Source organism: Biomphalaria glabrata, chromosome 17 (assembly GCF_947242115.1).
Source record: "Biomphalaria glabrata chromosome 17, xgBioGlab47.1, whole genome shotgun sequence".
Lineage (NCBI taxonomy): Eukaryota > Metazoa > Mollusca > Gastropoda > Planorbidae > Biomphalaria > Biomphalaria glabrata.
This window is the reverse complement of record NC_074727.1, coordinates 3868539-3896538: the sequence shown is the minus strand read 5'-3', so window position 1 is coordinate 3896538 and position 28000 is coordinate 3868539. Positions and strand designations below refer to the sequence as shown.

Genomic DNA, 28000 nt, shown 5'->3' with positions numbered 1-28000 from the left:
CATAAATTTAAGTAATAGATTAACAAGCATGACTAGATTGACCTAAGACGCGAAGGACGTAATCATTTTCTTTTTGAAGTAACGTCTTTATTTCATAAGATAAGATATGACAGAGTTGATATAAGCTTTGCATAAAAACAATTGTAAACAATGTTAAGTACATAAAAATCCTGGATCATAATTAAACAATAAATCAAACAAATCTAGCAAGGTTATTTAATAAGAATATATTTTTCGTTAACTAGTTTTATAATCATTGTAAACATATAGTGTTTTAGTCAGATATTATGTAGACAAGACATCATAGTGTATTAGTCAAATATTAAATAGATAGAAATCATTAAACTTATCGATGACGACTTCCTGGACATACTCGAATGACGGGAACATTAGGACTCCTTGAGCACTTTTTATTCGGGCTCTAAGATTGATCCCCGCTGGTCATCAGCCACTGTTGGTATAAGGTGGCATGTTTTGTTAGTAACTATTTATTTCTTAGATTTGGCGCCACCTGGTGATCAATCACTGTAGATACAAGATGTAGAGCTTTGCTAATGAGCTGTCACTACTTAGCCTTGAGAAACTTCATAAACACCGGAAGTTACGAAAATGAACTGCCTTTGTCTGCTGCAGCGCAAAGCATCCCGGTAGGCCTCCCGCACGGACATAGTGAAACAATAACAAATGGGGTTGAATAATGAATTGGCATAGTTTAAAATAGAAAATGAAATATAAACCATCGGCTGCATTTCTATATTCATTGAGAATACGATAAAGTAGTAGATTCCGAATGGCACCCAGGCGATGGTAAACGCTAAAACAATGCATCCGATGGTCGAGTAAGCTTTCACGCTACTTTGCTTACGGCGTGGAAGGGTCGGGAAGCTTACTTCGGAGTTATAGGACTCATCAGATCGTCTGGTCTCTTTTTCTTTACATACATTTTTCGGGGCGACTTCGTCGTCGTCGATGCTCTCAAACTCGGCATCAGTCTTGGGTTTTTCACCCAGCACTTCCGGGTTACAAGATACTCTGACCTCTTCGACCCCGATGTCGTCTGCGAGTTCAGCCTTAGCGCTCGGCGCGTTGTTCGAACGGTCTGCCTTGGTAAAATCTAAAACTCTGAACTTTTTGAGGAACTGTTGGTCAAGCCAGTAGATTTGTCGAACTATGAGTAAGTACAGAGTGTAGAGCATCACAACAGGTATCCATAACTGAAAAACCTGCTCTACTAACACACGGAAGCCGGTTAAATAATTTGTACAAGTGTTGGCCATGTCCATGCACACAAGCCGTTCCTGCACGTTAAAGTGCAGGAAACCCATACTAAGTATTCCGATTGATGTTATTAGTGGCACTGACCAGGCAGTTACTGCAAAATAGATCATCGTGGTTGTTTTTAGTCTGTGGTATATAATAGGTTTTGATGCGGCAAGGTATCGGTCAAATGCCATAAATGCTACGTGATATAGAGACACCGCGGAGAGTAGTTTGTCCATAAACAGAAATGCCAGACAGCTCTCGATTCTATAGTTCCACTCTCCGTTGTTAAGGATGATGTGCACCACCTGGGGCATCATAAAGCCCCCGATGATGGCGTCGGAGGTTGCTAGGGACATCATGAGAATTTGAGATTTGTTCCGCTCCCTGATTTTGTACTTGCGTCTGTAGAGGCACACGACCGCGATGAAGCTGACGTTCGCCACGAATGTCAGCACTGAGATGACGCCTAAGATGGAGCCGATCGCTACGAGGACTAGGCTGTTCTGTGAGATGTGAGGTCTTTCCAAATCTACATTGCAATTCGTCGTATTGTTCTGACTCATCTTAGCCCTGTAGAGTAGAGGAAAAGTTTTGGGGTTTCATGACTAAAGCAGAACTATTTCAAAATGGATGCAACTACTTAAACAATGTCAATGTGGAGGATACCTTATAACATAAACTTTATTGTATCATTAAAGCAAGGCATACGCAATATAGGATTCTTAGCCCTTGCTGACTGATTGACTGACTGGCTGATTGACTGACAGACTGATTGATTGACTGATTGACTGTCTGTCTGTCTGGTCAATTGACTGATTGACTGACTGATTGATTGACTGACTGAGTGACTGGCTGACTCATCACCACTTCTCCCAATTAGGGGCGCTCAAGAATTTTGAAATTTACAAAAGTCACAACTTCTAGGAGGCGGGAGCAACTTCTAATCTGGACACTTGATCTCAAAAACGGCTCTTACATTTTTCCTATAAATTTAACACTTAGTGTATATCGCTGAGAAAGAATTACTAGCTCGTTGGCCACACTGGGAAAACTCTAGTTTAACCGTTATAGTTTTTCAAAGTTAAAAAAAAAAAAAAATATGAAAAAAAATCTTTTTTTTAAAAAAAAAAAAAAACTTATCTAAGGGTAATAACTCCGCACTTACAAATACATCTTTCAATAATGTGAAAGTTATTTCCCTTATTCGATATCAAACAAAATAATTAATTACAATTAGTTAATAGACTAATAGGTTAATTTTTAGATCGATTCATGTTAAGTTATGAAGAGTAAATATTTGTTTAAAATCTCAACTTGATCAAAAGAATGGGTGTGGGAGAAATAATGTGAACAATCATATAACGGGACCAAACCTAACCTGTTTAGCCCTATCTCTAAATACTGAATGATTAATTTCCCTTGTCGGTATCAAACAAAATAATTGGTTACCAGTAATTAATTGTTAAATTGTTTGTTGTTTTTTTTTATTCATGTCTTATAAAAAATTTTAACTTTATCCGAGGATGTGTGCGTCAGAAATAACGTGTACAAATTTTTGACCAGACAGGCAAGAGTAGTAAATAAATGTAAGTTTGGCTAGAGAGCTGGGTCTAGATCTAGATGTAACCGGTTTTAAGACGACTACAGCGTTTGGGAATGTCCGAATAGATGGCATTATTGATACAAGAATTACCAGGCTTCTTTGTCGGGGGGAGGTGGGATAGGGGGTAAAAATGTTCCATTGTTGTTTTTTTTAAGTTACATTCATTAGTTGTTAAACGAAAAATAGTAGTAGGCATTGTCTTTTTAAATAGTATTTTAATCTTTTTTCTTGTCCCTTAACTCTTTCTCTCCTAACTGACGATACCAACGTTGATTCCATCAGAATGTGGTAAATAACTACGGAGAGAAAGAGTTAATATATACTTTGAATAAATTAAAACCTTTTCGAAATAGGTTGCGCTCTCTAAATGACACCAGGGCAACTTTTCCGAGTCGATTTTTGTCCGCTTTCTTTTGGTCCACTTTGCAATGCTTAATTTGTCCATTTTAATAACTTTTAATATTCCCCGTTCCATTTTTTAGCCTCCCAAAATGGGAATAGCCGCTAATAGTTTTTCTTGGTCTGTGTCTATCCGTCAGTCCCATTTAGATCTCAAAAACTAGAAAAGATATTGAAAATTCGACGCCATGATATTTTCGATTATAATGTTCGAATAAAACGGCTCCATTTTATTTTTCTGATTGCGAAATTTTTAATTTTTAAAATCAACTATTCAAGCAGTTTTAGTTTTTTTTTTTTTTTTTTTATAGAAATCCACCATTCTTTACAACTATTCACCCCTAAATAGTAAAAAAACACATGAGACAAATTAATAAAAATGAAAGACTGATAATAAGGCTTATTTTCGAGTCCGAAGATTAGTGAGGAGTGCAGTATTTCCCGTCGCTGCGCAGCACCAGCTGTGACCTACATATTTTGCCACATTGTCCGCAGGTGGTCGATTTAGATTTTCTTTTCGCCGTCTGCGTTTGTCCTCTGCAGCGGATTTTCTTTTGGTCTCAAATGAGTATCCCACGGCCTTTGTGAGTGACCTCATTTTTTTGTAAAAAAAAAACAAAAAGTTTTTTTTGTGTTTTTTTTTTTTAAATTGTATTACTGAATTTAGTATTATACTAGCTAATTACATTTTAAAGAAAATGTATACTTTTGTTCTAAAAGAGAAAAAAAATCTGTTTAGTATGCATATATGTGAAGTCTAATTTAAAACAAAAAATAATAAGCAGCGTTTCTTATTATAAACGTGGCGTGCAGTGCACAATAATCACATAGGCCAATTGACTATATACATGTAACTAAAGGGAAAAGTTTCTTTGTATAGGTTTTGAATGAGAGATTGGCCCTTTACAAGACAATTAGATCAATTAGATAATCATTCCATAACATTAGTTTGGCCAGATAGACATTGAACTATATCTTTATAACCATCAGTTCATTGAATACATATGAATTATGAATATTAGCAATGTAATGATTATAAACTGAAATAAATCTCCGTATCCCGTGGTATCAAGTCGTACGTCGAACTATCAATACAACAGTAAGGGCAAAACACTTTTGACACGAGCACGTCTCTCCTTTATGTATCGACAGAGAGAGGGTTGTAGTTGTTGATAGTTTGTATAGTTCATTGTTTCTGATAGTCTTCATGAAGTTGTTGAAACCTGCCTTTTTACTTGCTGGGGGTGGGGGTGGGGAACCACTTTGGGGGCCAATGTTGAGTTTGTGTTTCCACACGAACTGTCTTTGTAACCTTGCTTAAGATACGGACTGTGTATTGGAGGACGAAAATAATAATAATTGAAAAAAAAAAGGCGTGATTTCATTAGTGTTCAACTGATATGGAAACAACACTAAAAGATTCAAGTCAAACCAACCAGAAATTCATTATGGTTAGGCGCTTTTGGAATCCAAGGGGTTAAACATTAAGCGGTTTGTTTGTGTCTGTGAAGGGGCAGTCGTTCCATTAGAAGACACAATGGCCAAAAAGTGTATTGTGTGTGTGTGTGTTAGTGTGTGTTATTGTGTGTGTGTGTGTTATTGTGTGTGTGTGTTAACGACGTCACAGAGCCAGGGAGACGAGAAGGCTACGACTGATGGGCCTAAAAGTGTTTGTGCTTACTCTTTATTTGTGGGTTTGCGGGCCGTTCGATTGAAGGATGAAAGAGACAAAGAAGGAGTTGGATGACCAGAAAATCGGGCTGGTATGGGGTTTGTGTGTCCATGGTGACGGCGGGAAGAGGTTAGCGATTGGTTAGGAATGATATGATGCAACATATGTTGCATTGGCGTCATTTGGTCTTAGTTAGGGGAGACGACTCCAGAACGTGAGACTGAAAGGTTGTGTTATTGTAGTGAGTTAGATTTTATTAAGAAATATTATTATTTAATTCTTCAATATTTATTTCATATTATCACAAGTTGATTTTGTCTATGTTATAAATAGCCTCAATTTTTTCAAAAGTATTATTCATAAGGAAGTTATTCAAGTTTTTAAAAGTTTTATTAGTTACGAAATATTACGCCTACAACGGTTTAGTTGTCTACCAGCAGTTACATACTGCATACATGGCAGTTTTATAGAGAAAAAAATGGATTGAGGCCTGGGTCGATTATCTTTGTAATAGCTCCATTCATAATATTTTTACAGTCAAGCATTCGTTTTACTTATAACATTATTATTTTGTTTAATTGTTTCTTATACACTATATCAGTGACTATATCAGTGATACGTAAACTAAGACCCGCGAGCTGCGGGTAATATATGGCTAGTATATATATATATACATTCATTAGTTGATGTCACACACATAATTATGAATGTCGATTCTATTTTAAAGTTTCCTTGTTTCAACTATGTTGTCATTATTTTCTTTTTTACAAAAATGTAAAATGTAAAATTTTTAAAGTTAGAAATAAGTTTACCCTCAACTGAACAGGCTTTCCTTAGTAGACTGTAAAGAGCTCCAAACGGAAACAAACATTATAGTGATGTTTTTGTATGTATGACGAATGAAACAATTATTATTATAGCTTTTATATAGCGCTACTTTCATGCTTATAGCATGCTCAGAGCGCTCTGGTCCAATCTCATTTGTGAACCGGTGGGGGGTATCTAGGAGTTGGTTTTCCGTGCTGCCTTTAGGCGCTCAGTAAACGCAACTCTGCCCGAGTCGGGTGTCGAACCTCGAGCCCCCTTCTAGGTAGCCGAGACAATCCAAGTTCAAGCGCACTTAGCCTCTCGACCACGCTTCCCACAATGCAACCGTAAGACAAACATTTTAATCACTAAAAAATTTTTTTTTTAGATTTTGTTAAGCTTAACATATTAACTCTTACTCTCCTGACTGACGATACCAACGTTGATGTGACTCCATTAAATAAAATAAATTTTTGTTTTTTATACACTTTAATTAGTGTTATATAAAAAGAATATACACACTTCTATAATTCTATACCTAATATAACATTTCCTGATTACATACAAAAAAGTTATTGAAGTTTAATCATAAAAGAAAGTGTAACACAAATGAACGAAATGAATAATTCCATCGAAACGTGGAAAATAATTACGGTGAGAAAGAGTTAAAGCAAACAAGAGCTATCAACATGAAACATTTAAAGTTTCCTTACAGGATTTCAAACTTGCCAACTTATAAATAACTTTAAAGCAATTGTTTTTTTTTTGCGATTTTCTTTTTTTTTTTTTTTTGTATTGTTACTTCGACCAACGACGTGATATACCACGGAGACTTATTAGAGTTGTTATTATTACATTGTTAATATTCATATGTATTCAATGAATTAGTTGTTATAAAGATATAATTTAATAATAATACAATATCGCCTCTTCTGTCTCTGAAGACAGTGGATGCGCCCAGGTGAGTCATTGGCTTTGGTTCCGTCTTGAGACGGGGCAGAATCTGGAGTGACTTGTAAAAATGTTTTACATGTTTCGGATGTTCCTTCAAAGTTGAAGATAATTACTTCCTAGTCCAAACCTCTCGCAGGACGACGGGGGGTGGGAGCGGGCAGGGTTTGAACCCGGGACCATCGATAAATCTGAACGACAGTCCAGCGTGCAAACCGCACGACCAGGCAGCCATAATAATAATAATATGAAAGTATTTCACATGACTGATCAATTCTGGAGCGGCAGAGTTAGACACAATTCGTGCATATATATATATGCATCTGTCCTAGGTCTAGCTGACGGGGCAGCTTTCTTTTTCTTTCTCATGACTGATGCAGCTTCGTTCCTTTTGCTATCGGTGAAGCTCGCTCCATATATAGATATAGTTCAACGTGAAACTAGCCTAAATGGTGTGAACTGGATGATTATCTAATTGATTTTAATGTTTTGTAAAGATCCAATCTCTAATTCAAGGCCTCAAGGAAGAAACGTTTCCCTTTGTTAAATGAATGACTTGGAGGAGAGGTGGCTGATTGGTTAGAGCACTTGCATCCGAACAGGAGGGTCCGGGGTTCGAATCTGTAATAATAACAACTCTAATAAGTCTCCGTGTCCAGTGGTATCACGTCGTTGGTCGAAGTAACAATACAACAGTGTCGGCTACACCAGGGGTGGGCAAATTACGACTCGCGGGCCACATGCGACTCTCCGGAGTGTTTTATACGGCCCGCGGACACCTACAAATATTAGGTGGGTCCACATATATAGCAATAAATGTGTATGTGTTTCGTGAGTGAATGTTGTTCGAATTTTCATCCATATTGTTTTTGTAAAGTAGTTACGCTGAGGTTGTCAATTGTAGTCAAACTGATTTTCCATTTGATTGGATCAATAAAAGTATCTTATCTTATCTTATCTTATTAAAAAATGCAAAATTATTAAAGATAAATAGTTTTAAACTGTTACTATTTCTATTTCTTATGATGAAGAGGGCTAAAGCAACAATCTCTATGCATCTCATTCTAAAAAGATTTAAGAAAACGAAAATAATATTAATTGGCAATAATTCGAAACGTTTAGTTCATGACGCAAACTCAGGCTTGTGTTTATTTAAAGACGCAAACTCGGGCTTGTGTTTATTTAAAGACGCAAACTCACGCTTGTGTTTATTTAATGCTACGAAGAATTGTGTTGAAAGTGATGGCGAGCTGATCCACTGATGGAGCCCGTGCTTTGACTATGAAAAACGATTCACTATGTAGAAAATTAAAGAACGATATCCCAACCATCTAGTCTTACTGCCAACAAACATAAAACAGGTGGATTGCTGACTGACTGGGATTTGAAAGCAGTCAAAGAGGATAACAACTAGTAAGCTAGTTCAACACTTTTGTACTGAGTGTAAAAAAGTGAAATACTTCATATTAAGTAAAAACGGTACATTTGTGGTGACTTGTTGTGCAGCAAAAGACTATAATACAGTTTTAAAATGTAGTTTCAGAACTTTTTGTTATTCCTCAATTAGTAGAGCGAAGAAAAATAATGTAAATGTTTGATACGATATAAATGTAAATTAAAAGACATTATACATAATTAGCTATGGTTATATTTATATGCGGTCCTCCATTCTTATTTAAAAAAAAAAAAGAAATTTGGCGACCTTCAATAGAAAAAGGTTGCCCACCCCTGGGATACTCTGTTTCTAATATTCTCGCTGACCGGGTCACTTCGGGGGGGGGGGGGCAATTTGGAGTTTCTTTTTTCTACACAAACAATCTTTGTAAGCTTGTTTCTATAAAAAAAATACATTTAAAAAAAAAAACGATCACGGCAACATTCATACAGATTCTCCTTTCTCTCCCCTCCCCATCCATTTTCCAACTTGTCAAAGTACGTATGACATGAGCTTTGTTTTTAAAAAGGTACTAGTCGACCCATAAACAAGTACAATTTCTTTCCCTTGTTCGAGATACCGAAAAACAAAATAATTGTTTTGTTGTTAGTTTGTAAAATGTTTGACATGTTTCGGATGTTCCTTCAGAGTTGAAGATAGTTTACTTCCTAGTCCAAACCTCCCGCAGGACGACGGGGGATGGGAGCGGGCAGGATTTGAACCCTCGACCATCGATAAATCCGAACGACAGTCCAGCGCGCAAACCTCACGACCAGGCAGCCATCCAATACCATTACCAATAGATAATTAACTAATTCACTAAATGTTTAATTTTTTTTATTGAATCTTGTGTTGTCAGGTATAGGAAATAACTGTGAGACATTTCAGCTTGATCCTAAATTAGGTTCGGGAGAAATCACGTGAACAAACTTTTAACCAGACACAGACAGAGTGAGTTGATCTAAGCTTTGTAAAAAAGAGGGCCGCAACTCACACAAACTACAATTTGTATTAAGCATCGCTATCATAAATTCAGACAACAATGTTCATTTTATATTTCCAAGATTTATACAAATCCATTTATTTAGTAGGACTACTATAAAAAAAAAAGTAGATGCACTTGTTTCAGCTTGACTACTTTGTGCTTTAGTTTCATTTAGTTAGAGGGATGCCTTTTTTGGTTGTTGTTAAATAATGCTTCGTAAAGTTCTCTTTGCGCGGTTCAACAATTTACAATATTGTCTAGAGCTGGTTTTGCACAGTTCAAAGAATGTGCAGTATTGTCTAGAGCTGGTTTGCACTGTTTCAGCAGAATTCCTCTGCAATGGCTTGGCGCACGATACTCGTGAAACAAAAGCAAATCGGGTTTACGGCCGAATTTGCGTAGCTTAGGATAGTAAAACAGATATAAACCACGGGCCACAATTCCATCTTTAACAAATAGACAACAATGTGGAAGATGTTGTAGGGAAGCCAGCAGACGGTGAACGCCACGACGATGCAGCCCACTGTCACGTAGGCTTTTAAACTGTTCCTTCTTAACTTCCTCTCCTGGTCGCTGTGGGCGAAGCTGCCTTTCGACAGCCGCCCCTCTTCTTCAGTCCATTTCACCGAGATGGCGTCGTCTTTGTGTCTCGGGGCGACATCGTCTCCGTCTTTCCTATTGCCATCATCTTCGCCCTTCTTATAGATATCGTCTGACAAAAGTCTCGATGAAGGCATAGCCGCAGAAGCGAGAATTTTCGCTTTGTTAATTTCTACTTCCCTTTCAATGGAGTGGGCTGGTTTGGAGAAGCGTTTCGCATGGACCAGAGCTTCAGTTGTTGCTTTTGCTAATGGCTGCGTCAAAGCATTGAACTTAACAAAGAACTGCCGCTCATAGGCGTAAATTTTTCGAGTAATGAGCAGGTAAAGGGTATAAATTATTAATAGCGGCACCCAAAAGTCGAGTAACATCTCGGTAAGAAGCACCAACCCTGTGAAATACTCAAAGCAAACATGGCTTACGGACATGCATTGAATGGATGTATACAGATCGTAGTAGACGAGGCTTGTAACTAAAGACGCCGAAGTGGACACTATGGGAAAAGCCCAAGTGGCTAAAATTAGAAAGTATACAGTTTTAGTTTGTAACTTAAGGTACAGGAGTGGCCTACAAGCTGCCAGATATCTATCCAGGGCCATTAATGCAATGTGGTAAATGGAGACAGTGCTGAGCACCTTGTCCAGCATCAGAAACATCAGACAGAACTCTCCTTGAATGCTCCAGTAACCATTGTTGACGACAACGTACGCAAGCTGGGGCAGTAGTACCGCCCCGATCAGTGCGTCGCAGGTCGCCAAGGACATCATTATCAGCAGCGACTTGCTGTGATCCCTGCAGCTGTATTTGCGTCTGTAGCGACACATGACGAGAATGAAGCAGAAATTTGTGGCAACGATCAACACGGACAAGGTGGTCGTTAAGATGATAAGCAACAGAGTGATACGCGTGTCATCCGTGATGCTGGGCAGCTCAAACTGATCCAGGCAACGGCTTGTATTGTTACTGGCCATCCTACTGCCACTGAAGAGAATACAGTAAAGAAAGTTTCGGTCAGTATGTACACAAGACGTCCACAAGCCGTAGTTTTGGTCAAACAGGGACATGAGACTGTGACAAAAGGTGGCCTCGAAGCGGAAGCTATAACAACATCAAAAAAGATATTCATATATTTTGTCGACTTAAATTTTGCGTAATCCAGCTTTTGTTCGTTATAATTACAGATACAATTAGACATGCTGTAACTTGGTCAAGAATGTCCTAATGTATGTCCTACAACACGTCACACAAAGATAGCTATGTAATAAGTTAGACCTGAATGTCCTACAAGTTTCTCTAGAATGTACCACAATAAGGTTATCCAGAATGTCCCACAATAAGTTAATCCAGAATGTCCTACAATACGTTCAACCAGATTGCACTACAATAAGTTAAACTAGATTGTCTTTCAATAAGTTAAACCAGAATGTCCCATGAGTTAAACCACAATGTTCTACAATAAGAAAACCAAAATGTCTTACAATATGTTAAACCAGAATGCACTACAATGAGTTAAACTAGAATGTCTTACAATAAGTTAAACCAAAATGTCCCACAAGTTAGTTAAACCAGAATGTCCTACAATAATGTGAATTACAATGTCCTTCAATAAGTCAGGCTTGAATGTATACAAGCTACACTTGAAGCAATAATGCGGTATGTAATGCAATATTTGATAACAGTATAAATCACAACATTTCGATATAGTCAAATCTTTGTAACCAGGACATTCTAGCTTATTGCAGGACATATCAGTTTCATATATTTTGAATAAGATAAATTCTTTTCTATATTTAGATAAAAGTCTGTAATTTAACATCTCTAGATACAAGTCTGGTAAATATGTATTTTAAACTCTACCGATTATGAGAAGCCAATGTTGTACTTTAAAATGATTTAATTTGTACCCGTACCCTACTACAATAAATGACAAATGCTTATTCCATTAGAGCGATACACATTTTTACCAAGTCTATATCAACACATTCTGTCTGTCTGGTAAAAGGTTTAAACATGTTTTTTCTTTCATTTCCCATTCTGTGATCAAGTAGAAACTTTGCGCAATTATTCATCGTACTGGACAAGACATTATTCATTAAAAAAAAATTAACCAATCAGTTAATTAATTTTCGGTGATTATTTTGTATGATATCGAAATAAAGGAAATAAATGCTGCTTAATGAGAAATGTGGATGTATATATAGATTTTATCCCTTTATTACTTCTTGGGCACGCATTTTTCTCCCATTTCTCATTTTCGGATCAAGTTGAAACTATGCATAATTATTCAAAGTCGATGACAATACACGAATCAATCCAAAACAATTAATTAATTATTTAATCAATTACTTCTAATTAATTTATTTTATGTTTTATACAGCAGAAAGGGAGCTCGGGGCCATTTTGAGATAAATAACTGTAATTAGTGGTTCTTTCGCTTAGATCAGCTTTGTTTTTAAAAAGTAATATTTTTTTCTATTGCTTGTTTTTTAATCTCAGCCAAGAGGGAGAAGAGCTAGTGGTTTATAAACAATAGGCTAAGTTGAAACAAGAAATTTCCATTCTTGAGTGTTAATATTTGGGATGAAACTAATATAAGATTTAGGCCTGTGTCCATAGAACAGATACAGAGAGTTGGGCAATCCCAAGACAATTAGATCTAGATTTCTTTGTATTTTGTAACAATAAATTTTTTCCTTGGTCAGGGCCTGTATTGATTCATTGTATTCCTAAAACGTTTAGATGTTCCATTGAGGAATTAAGGGTATTCTATCATAGACCAAACGGCATGGGATCATTGGGCAGGGGTCGCACTTGCAGGGCCGGATTTATGTATGCTTGCGAGACCCCTCTTCTAATTTCTTTTTTACGATATTAATTAGATCGTTATATCAACATTTGTCATACAACATGCTTGGAAAGCAACTCAAACTCAATAGGCGCCAGAGGGCTAATTAAAGTAACGTCAATCGTACGACACACTAAATATGTTAACCCTTTAAGTCCTAAATCTTTAAAAGCCTGTGACAAAAGCAATGATTGATAGTGACATTCTGAATGTAATTTGCGGGGCCCCTGCCAGGAGCGGAGCCCAATTTGGAGCGATCGGTCAGACTAAGGCCGTCCCTGACTGACAAAGATACCAAACCATGTATGGATACCAGAAAACGAAAAAGCTGATATACTGACAAAGATACAAGACCAACCAGAAAACGAAAAAGCTGATATACTGACAAAGATACAAGACCAACCAGAAAACGAAAAAGCTGATATACTGACAAAGATACAAGACCAACCAGAAAACGAAAAAGCTGATATACTGACAAAGATACAAGACCAACCAGAAAACGAAAAAGCTGATATACTGACAAAGATACAAGACCAACCAGAAAACGAAAAAGCTGATATACTGACAAAGATACAAGACCAACCAGAAAACGAAAAAGCTGATATGCTGACAAAGATACAAGACCAACCAGAAAACGAAAAAGCTGATATACTGACAAAGATACAAGACCAACCAGAAAACGAAAAAGCTGATATACTGACAAAGATACAAGACCAACCAGAAAACGAAAAAGCTGATATACTGACAAAGATACAAGACCAACCAGAAAACGAAAAAGCTGATATGCTGACAAAGATACAAGACCAACCAGAAAACGAAAAAGCTGATATAATGACAAAGATACAAGACCAACCAGAAAACGAAAAAGCTGATATGCTGACAAAGATACAAGACCAACCAGAAAACGAAAAAGCTGATATACTGACAAAGATACAAGACCAACCAGAAAACGAAAAAGCTGATATACTGACAAAGATACAAGACCAACCAGAAAACGAAAAAGCTGATATACTGACAAAGATACAAGACCAACCAGAAAACGAAAAAGCTGATATGCTGACAAAGATACAAGACCAACCAGAAAACGAAAAAGCTGATATAATGACAAAGATACAAGACCAACCAGAAAACGAAAAAGCTGATATGCTGACAAAGATACAAGACCAACCAGAAAACGAAAAAGCTGATATAATGACAAAGATACAAGACCAACCAGAAAACGAAAAAGCTGATATGCTGACAAAGATACAAGACCAACCAGAAAACGAAAAAGCTGATATAATGACAAAGATACAAGACCAAGTATGGATACCAGAAAACGAAAGGGGCGATAACTGAAGAGACACCAAAGCTCGCGCGCGCGCGTGTGTGTGTGTGTCTGTCTGTCTGTAGAGAAATAAAAGCTACGTTAACTCTTTATCTCCGTAATTATTTTCCACGTTCTGACGGAATTATGCATTTTCCACGTTCTGACGGAATTATGCATTTTCCACGTTTGTACAGTCTACCCTTAAACTTCAATTACATTTAGGTTTGTAAATCTAAAAACGTTACTTTTGGTATAGAATTATAGGAGAATGCCTGCTTTTTTTATGTAACACAAACATATATTTATAAAACGTAAAATCAATTAAATTTAATGGGGTCAAATCAACGATGGTATCGTTTATTAGGAGAGTTAGAGTTAAAACGAGGATACTTGTACAGGTGATCAAATCAAAAAACTGTAATATGCGAGAAGACGGGCGTCTCATTTGGGACATTTTATAATTAGAGACAAATCCATTAATACCTATTTTTTTTCTTTGTTTTTATCTTTATCCAGGGTATAAAGCTCTGCAGTTTTAATGCTATGTATATTACAAATAAAAACATATTTTAATTATTAGGCAATTTTTAGTCTTTTTTTAATCACTGCACAAAAAGATTTCTTAACTCTTTCTCTCCGTAATTATTTACCACATTCTGGTGGAATCAATGCTGGTATCGTCAGTTAGGAGAGAAAGAGTTAACTCTTGTAGCACGAAATGATAGTTGACAACAGTAGGCCTGTATTTAAAAAAATTTTTTTATTGAGGCCTAACTTCAAAATCTCTTCAAATTTTCTTACTTTTATTTTTTTTTTTTTTTACATTTTCTTTCAGATTCCGATAATCGCCCATAAATCCGCATCAACGTTCAAATCAGGGTAGGCCTATATGGGGAGGACGGGGGTTTATTATTTACTTTTTTTTTTACAAAAGCTTATGTTAACTCTGTCTGTCTGTCTCAATTTTTTGTTCTGGTTAGTTCTCCCGCTTTTCATGTCGGATCAAGTTGAAACTTGACACAATTATTCACTGCACCTAACAAAACATGAATCAATTTTTTAATAATCCATTAATTAATTAATAAGTGAAAATTGGTTAATTTGTTTGATATTGGAAAAGGAAATAAATCATGCAGTATTGAGAGATACGGCTTTAAAATGTTAAGCTTTGTAATTTTTTAAAAAGTATTTTTTCATACCAAGGTAAATATTTACCTCTAGTCGACCTGCGGCGTAGCATACGGCACTATTTTGCAGGGCCGGCCTTGCTATTTAGTGATGGGTAAATACTACTTGTTTCCCCCCCCCCTCTATTTTTCGCCTCTAAAATTACGTGAGGTAACTCTAGTCAGTCCGACTTGCGGAAATAAAAGAGTGATCTTTCCATTACTTTGTGTCCATACTCTTGAGCCATGAAGAGAATTTTATATATAGATTACAGTGCATCCTGTCTTGTCAAATAGGTCGGTTCACTTATCTGCTACTGTTTACAATATATTTTGTGTGTGAAAGAAATAGAATAAGAATGTGAAAAACAAAATAAAAAATATTATTTGTTTTAATATTCAACTGGTCTGGCTACACCACGATAGAGCCCTGATAGGGGTCGCAACACATGCACTGGGAATCACTTTTTCGAAAAATCGCTGTATTAATTTTCGTGTAGTGAGAATCCCACTCCAAGAGTGAACAGAAACAGATTTCATAGACTGGTTTTATTTCCTACAACTGAGGGCAGCCTTGTCAGAATAAAGCTTGATCTATAGGTCAGTGAAACCAATTGTTTCATTTAGAAATTAACACTTTACAAATTTTGACACTCACCTTTTGTCACAGACTCATAGAGCTTAATATAAAAAAAACACTAAGAGTTATTGACAGACAAATAGAAAGATATTGACAGGCAGACGATTAGAAAGATATTGACAGGCAGACAAATAGAAAGATATTGACAGGCAGACAAATAGAAAGATATTGACAGGCAGACAAATAGAAAGATATTGACAGGCAGACAAATAGAAAGATATTAACAGGCAGAGAAATAGAAAGATATTAACAGGCAGAGAATAGAAAGATATTAACAGGCAGACAAATAGAAAGATATTAACAGGCAGACAAATAGAAAGATATTGACAGGCAGACAAATAGAAAGATATTGACAGGCATACAAATAGAAAGATATTAACAGGCAGAGAAATAGAAAGATATTAACAGGCAGAGAATAGAAAGATATTAACAGGCAGAGAAATAGAAAGATATTAACAGGCAGAGAATAGAAAGATATTAACAGGCAGACAAATAGAAAGATATTGACAGGCAGACAAATAGAAAGATATTGACAGGCGCACAAATAGAAAGATATTGACAGGCATACAAATAGAAAGATATTAACAGGCAGAGAAATAGAAAGATATTAACAGGCAGAGAATAGAAAGATATTAACAGGCAGACAAATAGAAAGATATTAACAGGCAGACAAATAGAAAGATATTGACAGGCAGACAAATAGAAAGATATTGACAGGCGCACAAATAGAAAGATATTGACAGGCATACAAATAGAAAGATATTAACAGGCAGAGAAATAGAAAGATATTAACAGGCAGACAAATAGAAAGATATTGACAGGCAAACGAATAGAAAGATATTGACAGGCAGAGAAATAGAAAGATATTAACAGGCAGACAAATAGAAAGATATTGACAGGCTGACAAATAGAAAGATATTGACAGGCAGAGAAATAGAAAGATATTGAAAGGCAGACAAATAGAAAGATGTTGACAGACAGAGAAATAGAAATATATTGACAGGCAGAGAAATAGAAAAATATTGACAGGCAGACAAATAGAAAGATATTGACAGGCAGACAAATAGAAAGATATTAACAGGCAGAGAAATAGAAAGATATTGACAGGCAGACAAATAGAAAGATATTGACAGGCAGACAAATAGAAAGATATTGACAGGCAAACGAATAGAAAGATATTGACAGGCAGAGAAATAGAAAGATATTAACAGGCTGACAAATAGAAAGATATTGACAGGCAGACAAATAGAAAGGTTTTTGACAGGCGTACAACTAGATACAGACAGACAAATAGAACGATATTGACAGATAGACAAAAAGAAAAATGTTGTCAGACAGACAAATAGAATCAGACAGACAAATAGAATCAGACAGACACATAAAAATACATTAACTGAACAAAAGAGACAGAATCTAGATACTGACATAAAAACAAATAGCAAGCGAGAGACGGATAAAAATAGAATTATAGACGAATAGACGGAAAGATACACAATCAGATTGATAGGTTAGTGCTCTAGATAGGTTATAATATAGATACGTCTAGATAAGTCTAGATAAGTAAGTCTAGATAGATAGATAGATAGATAGATAGATAGATAGATAGATAGATAGATAGATAGATAGATAGATAGATAGATAGATAGATAGATAGATAGATAGATAGATAGAAAGAGAGAGAGAGAGAGAGAGATAAATAGATAGATAGATAGATAGATAGATAGATAGATAGATAGATAGATAGATAGATAGATAGATAGATAGATAGATAGATAGATGGAGTCCAGATTAAAGTTTAAGAAAAAGACTTACTGTTAAGATAGATCTACAGTATCTGAGTATGGTCTGTAAACATTCCATAAGTGATTTAGATCTAGAGTTATATCTCGATCTAAATGCATTAAATACTTGATTCAATCTATGTCATTTTAAACATGTTAATCATGAACCCTATTACATAGATCTAGACTCCTATATGTGTACTTCTAGAAGCACTACGGGTGGCTGGGTATAAGGCCATTCTTATGATTCTACTGTTTACACTTGTGTTAAATCGACATGAATCCTATACGTTCAGAGTCTCGTCTGCTTCAGAAACACAGCATAGGTGACGTGATGTTCAGCTAAAAATAGAACGACCGAGTCGCAAAGGTTAGGGGAAAAAATTGAATTTCACATCTCATAGACAAATATATAGATAAACTATATACAGACAGGATAGATAGATAGATCTAGATAGATAGATAGATTGACTCCCAGTGGAGCTTTGGGCTGCAACAGTACTTCGCCATCGAACTCTGTGCTCATCCTGCAGTCTTTGCTTTGGTTTCCCAGGTTTTCTTTTCCCCTGTGGGCTCCAGTATGGAGCTTATCTTGCAAGTTTTTCTTTTCTTTTCTTCACAAGAATCCATCCATCCCCATTTACGTGGTTTGATTTCATGTTCTATTTGTGCATCCAGTAGGCTATATAATTTGAGATTTTGTTTTGCCATCTGACACCAATTATAAAACGCAATCATTTCTTGGTGGATACCTCGAGATTGTCTGTATTGCTAGTTGTTACTCTTCAAGTATCTACACCATACAAAAAAACTGATTTCACATTCGAGTTGAAGATTTGTATTTTATTGTGTAATAATCTGTTGTTACACCCCAGAATCAAATCACCGACTCAACAATATTTTTTTTTAACTTGTTGGCAAGTATTATCCAACTTGGCAACCATTGGGACGCGATGACCATTGGCCCGATTTTTAAAAAAATCAAACCTAATTGCCTCTATCGCTGTAAACAGACCTCTATAAACAGTAGCGACTGCTAGATCTAGATCTAAATGCTTAATCACTGCATTTGTTTTAGAACCAGATAAAATTTAATGGACGACCAAACAGGCACAAATGCAAACACAGCTAACATGCTTCGGTTAGAAACATTTTCAATCTTTGTGGTTCTCGTTACTCACTGGGTTAGTGGCCAGATACGTTTAAACAAAGAACTTCAATGCGTCTAAAAGAGTGTTCAAAACATTTTCTGCTAGTATTTTCTTAGGCTCGAAGAGTCTGAGATAAAAATGCTACATTGGTTGTTATGAAACATTTCATCAAATTGGACTTTAAATATTTTGTTCCGGTTTCTGTAGAGTTGCTATGGGCAACGTTGTTTGCTTAAATGTTGATATATTTTTAAACAAATATGGACGGAATTTCAATTACATGCAAACCAAAAGGACAGTAGAGCTGGATGCTGAAGAATGCATGGGATTATATATTAGTTTGTTTTAATACAGAGGATAATAAGGCAAGACGCATGTGTACGCATGACAACTAGCATACATTAGAGTCATTCGGAAGTTATTATATGGAAATGATTATCAAGATTAGCAAGATTACCAATCAAATAATTAATTTAGGGCTCTCGCAAAGAGAATCAAAGAATAACGAGATTCCTTTGTTTAGCTCGTGAAGTGTATGTATGAATCTACTTCTGGCTCACTCATTCGTCTGCCGATTGAACATCCGGTTTTGAAAGAACATGTTTCGGCTACATTTACTCTAGTTACTCTATTCGTAAAACGTTTGAATGGAGTGATCAATACCAGCCATAAAAATCGTGTTTTGTGCTATATTTTAATTTACACTATGATTCAGGCAAATTGTTTCTCATATGAGCAGAAATAAAACAACACGAATAGTAAAGGACATTTCTTGCATTGGCGATCAAGTGACGAACTCAGCATGTTTTTTAATCAAACTAATTGTAGCATGTCGCATCATGCCAGGTCCGGCAAGCCTCCAATCACCAGCAATCGAAATATTCTGGTGATACTGACGGTCCTGTTCTGTGTGGTAGCGGTGGTTACTCTCTTCTTGAACGCCATTGTCATCATAGCGATCTGCAAGCCATCCCGCAAAGGTCAAGGCCCGGGCCACGCCCGAAGAAACGGAAACAACACGCAGGTGGTCAAATTGCTAATGGCTTCCATGGCCGCGGCCGACGCCGTAGTCGCCTTGGTGATCATGCCTCTGAAAATCACAGAAATGGCCCACAACGGTGAATGGATTTTCCCAAAGTCCATGTGCAAATTTCGGTCCTTGACCAGCATCTATCTCTGCACAGTGTCTGTCTACCATGTCATGGGAATGGCTATAGATCGCTACCTCGCCATCTGCAGACCAATGTCCTATCGCCTCCTTACTATCAAAACAGGTTGTCTCATGGCCGGTCTTTTCTGGACAATCCCCATGGTTCTTTATTTAATCCCAATCATAGCTAAATGGATTATAATCGTACGATCTGATACAGGATGTGGGCATCTGAGAAATAACTTCTGCAAGGCAAAGATGCATGATACGTACTCCGTAGCTAGCGCAGTGTTATCATTTTATATTCCGTTCCTAATGATTTTCAGCCTGTATTCGAAAGTTTTGCTCGAAGTTCGAAAATTCCACAAAGGACATCATGGGACCTTGTCTAAAAGTCGATCTCAGAAAAATGTCAGCCTCAAGTCAAATTCATCTGAAAATGATTCTTTTAACGACAACGGTCAAAAAGAGAATAATCCGGGAAGTCTGCGCAAGTGCTCCGGTTCATCTAACATTTCAAAGAAATTGTCGAACATTGGAAAAAGCAGCAGTAGGGAATATCGCAAACCCTCCAGTGATCTGAGACTTAATTACGTTGGTACTTCCTCGTTTAGAAAATCTGGCATAAGGAAAAAGAGCACGAAGGCGCTGTTAACCATTGGCCTGATTGTCATCACTTTCACTGTGACATGGCTGCCTTTTTCTGTGTTCAAAGTTGTTTTTGGCGTCAGCGGCCATACCCCTTTTCCTGCCTGGATTTACAACTTAACCATTTGGATGGGGTACTTTAACTCCACACTGAACCCGATTTTATTCTGCTTGCACCAGGGCATAAGGTCATCAGTGAAAAAATTATTATTTCCTTGATTGTTGAATTTGAAAAACATATGACGTCAAGCAGACGATATTGGTATTTAATTCAAATCAGACCTAGGCCGAATGAATCGATTTAAGTTCTTCGTCGTGAATGCTGGTTCAATATATCCTACACTGGACATGACTGTTATTTTAGTGTGTTCCATGCAGTGTAGTGTGTGATGATTTGTTTTCAATGCATTTTAATGCTAGAATTAAACAGCGTCTTGCTTCAGCTAGTATATTTCTGTTAGAGGAATTTTTATATTTAATAACTTTTGATGCACATTAAGCCTAATAGCTAAGTCTTTCCAACGGATCTTTCTATTTCTAGCTGTATAAACCTTCAGTACAATACAGGGGTGTAACACTATTGTTTGGTGAGAATAATGAGAAGATATGATTCCATGTGAAATAGGGGTTTTCACATTGACAATCACGTGGTACCATTTTTTGTTGGTCACATGATGAGAAGGAACGGCATGCTCAGTAAGAGAGTCTGCGCCATGTGCTGAGAAGAGACAGGCATGTTAGGTCTGTGGATCAGATTGTTTTATAATCACTTATTGTGTGTTCATCTTGGAACTATAAATGCTTGTGAAACATATTGGTGAACTTATTCATGTTATTGATGGCTGAGATAGCCTACTTGTAAGCTATTATTTTACTCAATAAACCTGTGTCAGCTACATCTGTGTTCAGTACTAATTTATAGATCTACGTCTCGTGGTCGAAGTACACAGCAAGCTTAATAAGAATACACTACATAGTCATAAAGATATAAGTATTTAATTAACAAGACAAGAACTATACATCTATACCCAGAAGAGGTATTAACAACACACTAAGCCAGTAACACCAATAGCACTTGTGTTACAAGGGGGGGGGGGGGGTTAGCAAGATGGAGGAGAGCTTATGGAAGTGCTGACCCCCTTTCCCCCCTAAAGCAACCCCCACACACTTTATGACACCGAAACATTTTATTAAGGTGACCTTAAGACAATGAGGCTTAAAGAGGTTTTTAAAAATATGATCTTCCCCCCCCCCCCACCCCCACCAAAAAAAAAAAAAGACGCCAAAGTCATCTAAAACCACATGTTGGCTTCTCATCTGATCTGCCCGTTGTAGCATCCAGTTTTGAAGTAAGATTGTCCAGTAATATGTTAAAAAGAGCTAGAGAGAGAGAGAAAAAAAAATTATAGACTAAATAAACAATTTGTTAATAGATCTAGACTAACAATAATAAATGTGTACAGCTGTGAATATTTCGTTTAACGCAACGCTCATGCTTATAGCATGCTCAGTGCGCCTTGGTCCAATTATTTTTGTGGTTCCTAAGGGAGGGGGGGTGGTAAGGGTGTATCTGGGAGAAGGTTTCTGTGCTGTTTTTCAAAGGCTATTAGTCTGAGTTCGAACTCGAGGTTTCGAGCCTCCGTGATGGAAGGTCGACGTGTTAGCCATTGAGCTATTCAATTACTTTTAAAAATTAAAGGTTTTATAGTGTATTGTTAGTTTAATATTTTTTTTTCCACCGAAGGCCTCGTTCACTACACAAGAGTTATCTTCCATTAGTTGAATACATTTTCTATATAAAACAAAATTAATTACGACTAATTGATTAACTACTTCTTTTTTTTTTTCATTAATTCGTGTGCATCGACAATGAATAATTCTGCCAAGTTTCAACTTGATCCAAGAAGGGGGAGTTTGAGAAATAACTGTAAAAGATTCCACTCAGACAAAATGACAACAGAGTGAGTTCCCTTTGTAAAAAGGTAGTACCTGTATTGGTTAACCCCTGTAACATATTTCTAAAATCTCTAGAACTAATAGAGATAAATGTGTCAAATTTGGTACACATATTCAGAGATAACTAATAAAGAGAATCAGCTAGTTTTAATGACTTTAGCTGAAGAAGTTTTTAATATATGATCTTTTGGGGAAAAAAATGTGGATGCATTTTACAGGAAAAAAAATCACCCTTTTTTAAAAAATCATAAAATGCACAATACTAAGGGAAAATGTATAAAATCTAGCTAGCTCCTTCCAGCCACGTTTATACCTTAAGGTGTAAGTATTTTTAGCTTTGAAATGTATCTATTTTGAAAAATTTTAGAATTTTCCTATATGAACTAATTTTTGTTTATTTTCAAGATGGCCGCCATTACCATGGTAACCCGGAAACATTAGACAACATTCAATATATATATTTTTTTTATTGAGTTGTCATATGATATAATATAACAAAAGTTATTAAGTTAAAGCAAAAATAAAAAATAAAAATTCGCACTCCAGTAACCCCTTAAAGACACTTCAGGACAGAAGACTAAAAAGTTAAGTAGCAAAAATACATAAAACACTAAACCATAATCTACAAATACAAAACCACAAAAATAAAGAAAGACAATAAGATAAAGATACATTTCTTATTACATATGCTGGAACTAATTCGAATAAGACCTACAACGTCGCAAACTGTGGGCAGTTAGGACCAATAGGTCGTTGCCACATCACAGGTCTGTACCACGGATCGCTGTCGAGCAACTCCAAGCCCTAGTTAAGTCTTTTGACGACAGGAACATCTTAACACTCAACATTGAAGCAATAGCACGCTCTCGAGGGGAGGCTCAGCTCATTCGGATAGTTACTAAAAGAAATTGCTACAAATCAAATAAGAACATACAACTAAAATGTTATTTAACCTTGGTCAGGCCAATAATAGAATATGACTCCTCAGTTTGGGACCTCTCAACTCAAGAAAACATTAAGAAACTGGAACAGACACAAAACAGAGCAGTGAGACTCATAACAAACGAATATTCACATTTAACTATACTCAGAGTAACACCTTCAGTAAAATCACTAAATTTAGAAACCCTTCAGGCACATTCCTTGTTCCATTTGAACAAATGCCCCTTCTTCCCTAGTGCTATTAGAGCATGGAATGGGTAATCTGAGCTAGCCAGGAAAATCAATTACTTGGCAGAATTTAAGTCATTGGTTAACACTCATGACTAGATTAACCTAGGAACACACGTAGGACGCAATCATCATCATTTTTTTTTTGAAGTAACGTCTGTATGTTATAAGATAAGATAAGTAATTTATTGAACTGTTGAGAATATATACATAAAATCTCTCAGAGCCCAGTCACCAACTAACTTCAACTCGTACACACCTCATACACCGTAAACACATTCACGTGGATCTGTTGAAACTCATGACCTCGTGCTAGCCAAGTTGAATTATTAGATATCCCAGGTAGTGTAAAGACTCTACCGTTACAATAAACAAACATTGTTACAGTTTGCTAGGGAGAAATCTGGCAATATTTCTTTATTGCCAGACTGTCATTATTTGACAACACTGTTGACAAATAGATATGCATGAAGATTCAAACTCTCTACACAATATACGAACATGAGATACCACATTTGGTCTACTTGATTTCGACAAATCTCATGGTACTCTTTTGAAGCATGTCAAAATAAATTTTTGACTATTAGATTACCGTTTGTGTGTGTGTGTGTGTGTGTGTTGTTGTTTTTTTTACGAATGACAGCTCTGCGGGGTCACACAATTCATTTTACAAGTGGTTGTGTGTGACAATAAGATGGTTGGCTAATAGAACAAGTGGTTGTGTGTGACAATAAGATGGTTGGCTTATAGAACAAGTGGTTGTGTGAGACCATAAGATGGTTGGCTAATAGAACAAGTGGTTGTGTGAGACCATAAGATGGTTGGCTAATAGAACAAGTGGTTGTGTGAGACCATAAGGTGGTTGGCTTATAGAACAAGTGGTTGTGTGAGACCATAAGGTGGTTGGCTAATAGAACAAGTGGTTGTGTGAGACAATAAGATGGTTGGCTTATCAAGTGGTTGTGTGTGACAATAAGATGATTGGCTTATCAAGTGGTTGTGTGAGACAATAAGATGGTTGGCTTATCAAGTGGTTGTATGAGACAATAAGATGGTTGGCTAATAGAACAAGTGGTTGTGTGTGACAATAAGATGGTTGGCTTATAGAACAAGTGGTTGTGTGAGACAATAAGATGATTGGCTTATCAAGTGGTTGTGTGAGACAATAAGATGGTTGGCTTATCAAGTGGTTGTGTGAGACAATAAGATGGTTGGCTAATAGAACAAGTGGTTGTGTGAGACAATAAGATGGTTGGCTTATAGAACAAGTGGTTGTGTGAGACAATACAACGAAAGTGCTTTGAAAATTTAACTTTGCAGTGCTTAAAAAAAAAAAAGACAAAATTTGTCAGCAAAAAAAAAAAAAAGACAAAATTTATCAGCGAAAAAAAAAGACAAAATTTATCAGCGAAAAAAAAAGACAAAATTTATCAGCGAAAAAAATTCAAAATTTATCAGCGAAAAAAAAGACAAAATTTATCAGCGAAAAAAAAAGACAAAATTTATCAGTGAAAAAAAAAGACAAAAATTTATCAGCAAAAAAAACACCAGCTTATCAACACGTCAACACCTTCTTTATTCTGTACGCCGGATACACCAAAAAAGAAAAGAAAAAAAAAACAAACTAACTATTTATAGTTTTTCAGTCATAAATAAAAAAAATCTCTAATTATGGCTGCATTATTTCAAGGACACAACAATTTCTTGACCGCTAATCTGATTCCTCGGTGAAAACAGAACAAAACTGGGTTGAAAGCTGAGTTTAAATAACCCAGCCACATTGTCATTGTCTCAAACCACTGTGGTATGTCTGCATCAGCATGCGATGAAAAAAACTCCATGAAAATTGCGTAAGGCAACCAGCAAAGAGTAAAACTCATGACAATCAGGCCAATTGTCAGAAGCGCTTTCCTGCTTCTCTTTCTGGGGCCAGATTTTTTCAACGCACAATCCTTCATTTTTGTATTATCATTAAATTTGTTGCACGAGTTTAAAGACGAATCATTATTTATAATCGCAGGCAAGCTTGCAGTCAAAATAGTTTCCACAACGATTCCACTTTCGCTTTTCATGTTCTGAAACGCATTTGAAGTGGTTGTAAGTTGTATTCGATTTTGATCGTTCGATACGATACTTTTGTCGCTTCTATGAAACTTTTTAACTTTGATTAAGACTCTCAAATACAAAACACATATGACAGAGAAAGGAATATAAAATGAAGCGATTGCGCCCAGTAGAGAAAAAAGGACGGTTTTGTTGTGTCCACATGTGTTGCTTAGAATGATGCATCCAGATTTTGTGTCGGTGAGGAGTACCATCTCCGAGAGTACGGGTAGAGGGTATATGAAGACAGGGACTGCCCAGCTAAGTCCAGCCATGACGTATCCCGCGTTGACCGTCATCACGTGATAGGAGAGTGGCCTGCAAATGGCCAGGTATCTGTCGATGGCCATGCAGGCCACGTGGTAGATTGACACGGTGCACATGTAGACGCTGAATGTCCCTCGATATTTGCACTTGTCGAATGGCATGACCCACATCCCGTTGTGGACCAGCTCTGAGATCCTTATCGGCATGATGACCAGAGCGACGATAGAGTCGGCCACGGCCATTGACGTCATCAGGAGTTTGACCACTTTCGTGTTGTTGCCAGCCCGCTTGCTGCGAGCAGACGAACTGCGACCTCGACCCGTGGATTTGCAGACGGCTACGATGACTACAGCGTTCAGGAAAAGCGTCACAGCAGCAAAGACGCTCATGCAAACTGCCAGGAACACCAAAAGTGTCCGACTACTTGTTAGAAATGGCGCGAAAGTGTTCGCTTGAGTGAGGTAACTACAGTTTGTAGCATTATCGATCATATTATAATTTTAACTCTTATGTTGAAAATAGTAAATCACTGGTTTAATAGGTACAAAGATTTAACCCGTACATGTCCTGGACCTGATGTTCAAATTAACACTAAAATATTATCATGAAAAATGTTGGTTATATATTTTAGTCCTACTTAGAATAATCTGCATGTAAAAATCTGGCAACACAGTCAGCAAGCTGAATTCGCGATAATTTTAATTAGAAATAATTCATTTACAACAAAAAGGTGCCAGAAGGTTAAAAATAAACTATTCTAGTTAATCACCATATTTAAATAGTTTATCTCCTAATGTCCAGGTAAAGCGATGACATTAATTAAACCCTATAGTTTAAGCATTACCCGTGTCGTAAGTTTTTTTCTAAAAATGCGTCACGTCTGCACATATTTGTATTCTAACCTTTCTCGCTGTGTCAATCACATTGAAGATAACTCTTCCCGAACTCTGGCTGTTCTATATTATAGGCGATTTCAATGATGCATACAGTAACAATGGCTTCATATATTTAAAAAAAAAATTGTTTGTACGTTGCAATTCATGTTTACACTACCAGAGATATTTGTTATCACAAGTGCCATCAAGGATTCTCAAAAAGCTTTTTTACATGCTTATTTCAGAGAAATCTCCCCAGCAGTGCTAGGTATCTTTTTTTTTAATTTTTTTTTCGTTTAACTGTAAACATTCCTTCGTAGCAGAGGGAAGAAGAGGGTCATTGTTAAGCGCTCAGACTTTCTATAACGGTGGGTCTCGATCAAACCCCCAGACAACGATTTACCCAATGCAACCCTAGTGATGGGAACTACACTAACTTTTAAAAGTTAAACTAAAACTAGTTGTCAACTAAAATAAAGTAGTTAAACTATTAGTTTACCATGAATTTCAAAATATAGTTAAACTAAAGAAAATTAGTTAAACTATAAAAAAAAAATTGGGGGGGGGGGGGGCGGGGTTGGCCTAGAAATATTTATCCATAATAAAATTTAAAAAAAAAGATGTCTAAATAAATAATTGTGCTTGTATTTTTGCCTTCATTTAAAACCTTTAGAAAAGAATGGTACTCTTTTTTAAATTATATTAACTTATTATATAACGGAAAATTTTAATTATTTATACCGGTAAAATACATGCTTGACTAACCATACAGATGTGCCATTTTCTGTCTCACCACTAAAAATACAACACTATTGCATAACCGTTAAACGCGCAAGGGAAAAAAAACAGGGTGGTCTTGTCATTATGGACTGCACACGTAGTACACTATTGTAACACTATATAGGCCTACACGTGTACGTCTATCTGGCCAGGTTGTAAAATCAGTTGGACACACCGTCTATTTACTTTCTGGTCATGGAGGGTGTGTAACTATTTTAGTGTAAAGAACATGCTTGACCAGCCATGCCTCGTCTGACCACTCCACATTCAGTAAAAACACTATTGCACGTGTAATGAAAGAAATGCAGGGTAGTCTTGTAGTATCATCGACTACACACGTACAGTACACTAGGCCTACGTGTGTATGTCTAGCTGACCAGACGTTAAAATCAGTTGGACACGGTCTATTTACTTTATGGTCAAGAGACAGTGTGGATTAAGATT

The 28000-nt window shown here is 36.6% G+C and overlaps 4 protein-coding genes across 4 annotated transcripts; 1 reads left to right on the top strand and 3 right to left on the bottom strand.

Moving 5' to 3' along the window:
• Window positions 1–211: 211 nt before the first annotated feature.
• On the bottom strand, window positions 212–17692 carry LOC106058067 (beta-4C adrenergic receptor-like). Its single transcript, XM_056016491.1, has 2 exons — window positions 17488–17692; window positions 212–1833 (listed from the first exon to the last, which is right to left on the bottom strand). Exon 2 carries the CDS (start codon window positions 1824–1826, stop codon window positions 570–572), a length of 1257 nt encoding a protein of 418 aa, XP_055872466.1. The 5' UTR covers window positions 1827–1833; window positions 17488–17692; the 3' UTR covers window positions 212–569.
• Window positions 9130–10767, bottom strand: LOC106058069 (histamine H1 receptor-like). Its single transcript, XM_013215445.2, has one exon. The coding sequence runs from the start codon at window positions 10684–10686 to the stop codon at window positions 9436–9438; it is 1251 nt and encodes a 416-aa protein (XP_013070899.2). The 5' UTR covers window positions 10687–10767; the 3' UTR covers window positions 9130–9435.
• A 1993-nt stretch (window positions 17693–19685) lies between the features above and the next one.
• On the top strand, window positions 19686–20690 carry LOC106078810 (octopamine receptor beta-3R-like). The gene has a single exon (XM_013239842.2). The coding sequence runs from the start codon at window positions 19692–19694 to the stop codon at window positions 20622–20624; it is 933 nt and encodes a 310-aa protein (XP_013095296.2). The 5' UTR covers window positions 19686–19691; the 3' UTR covers window positions 20625–20690.
• Window positions 20691–20844: 154 nt separating this feature from the next.
• LOC129923727 (octopamine receptor beta-2R-like) lies at window positions 20845–26392 on the bottom strand. Its single transcript, XM_056016191.1, has 2 exons — window positions 25847–26392; window positions 20845–20859 (listed from the first exon to the last, which is right to left on the bottom strand). Exons 1-2 carry the CDS (start codon window positions 26390–26392, stop codon window positions 20845–20847), a joined length of 561 nt encoding a protein of 186 aa, XP_055872166.1.
• Window positions 26393–28000: the final 1608 nt, after the last annotated feature.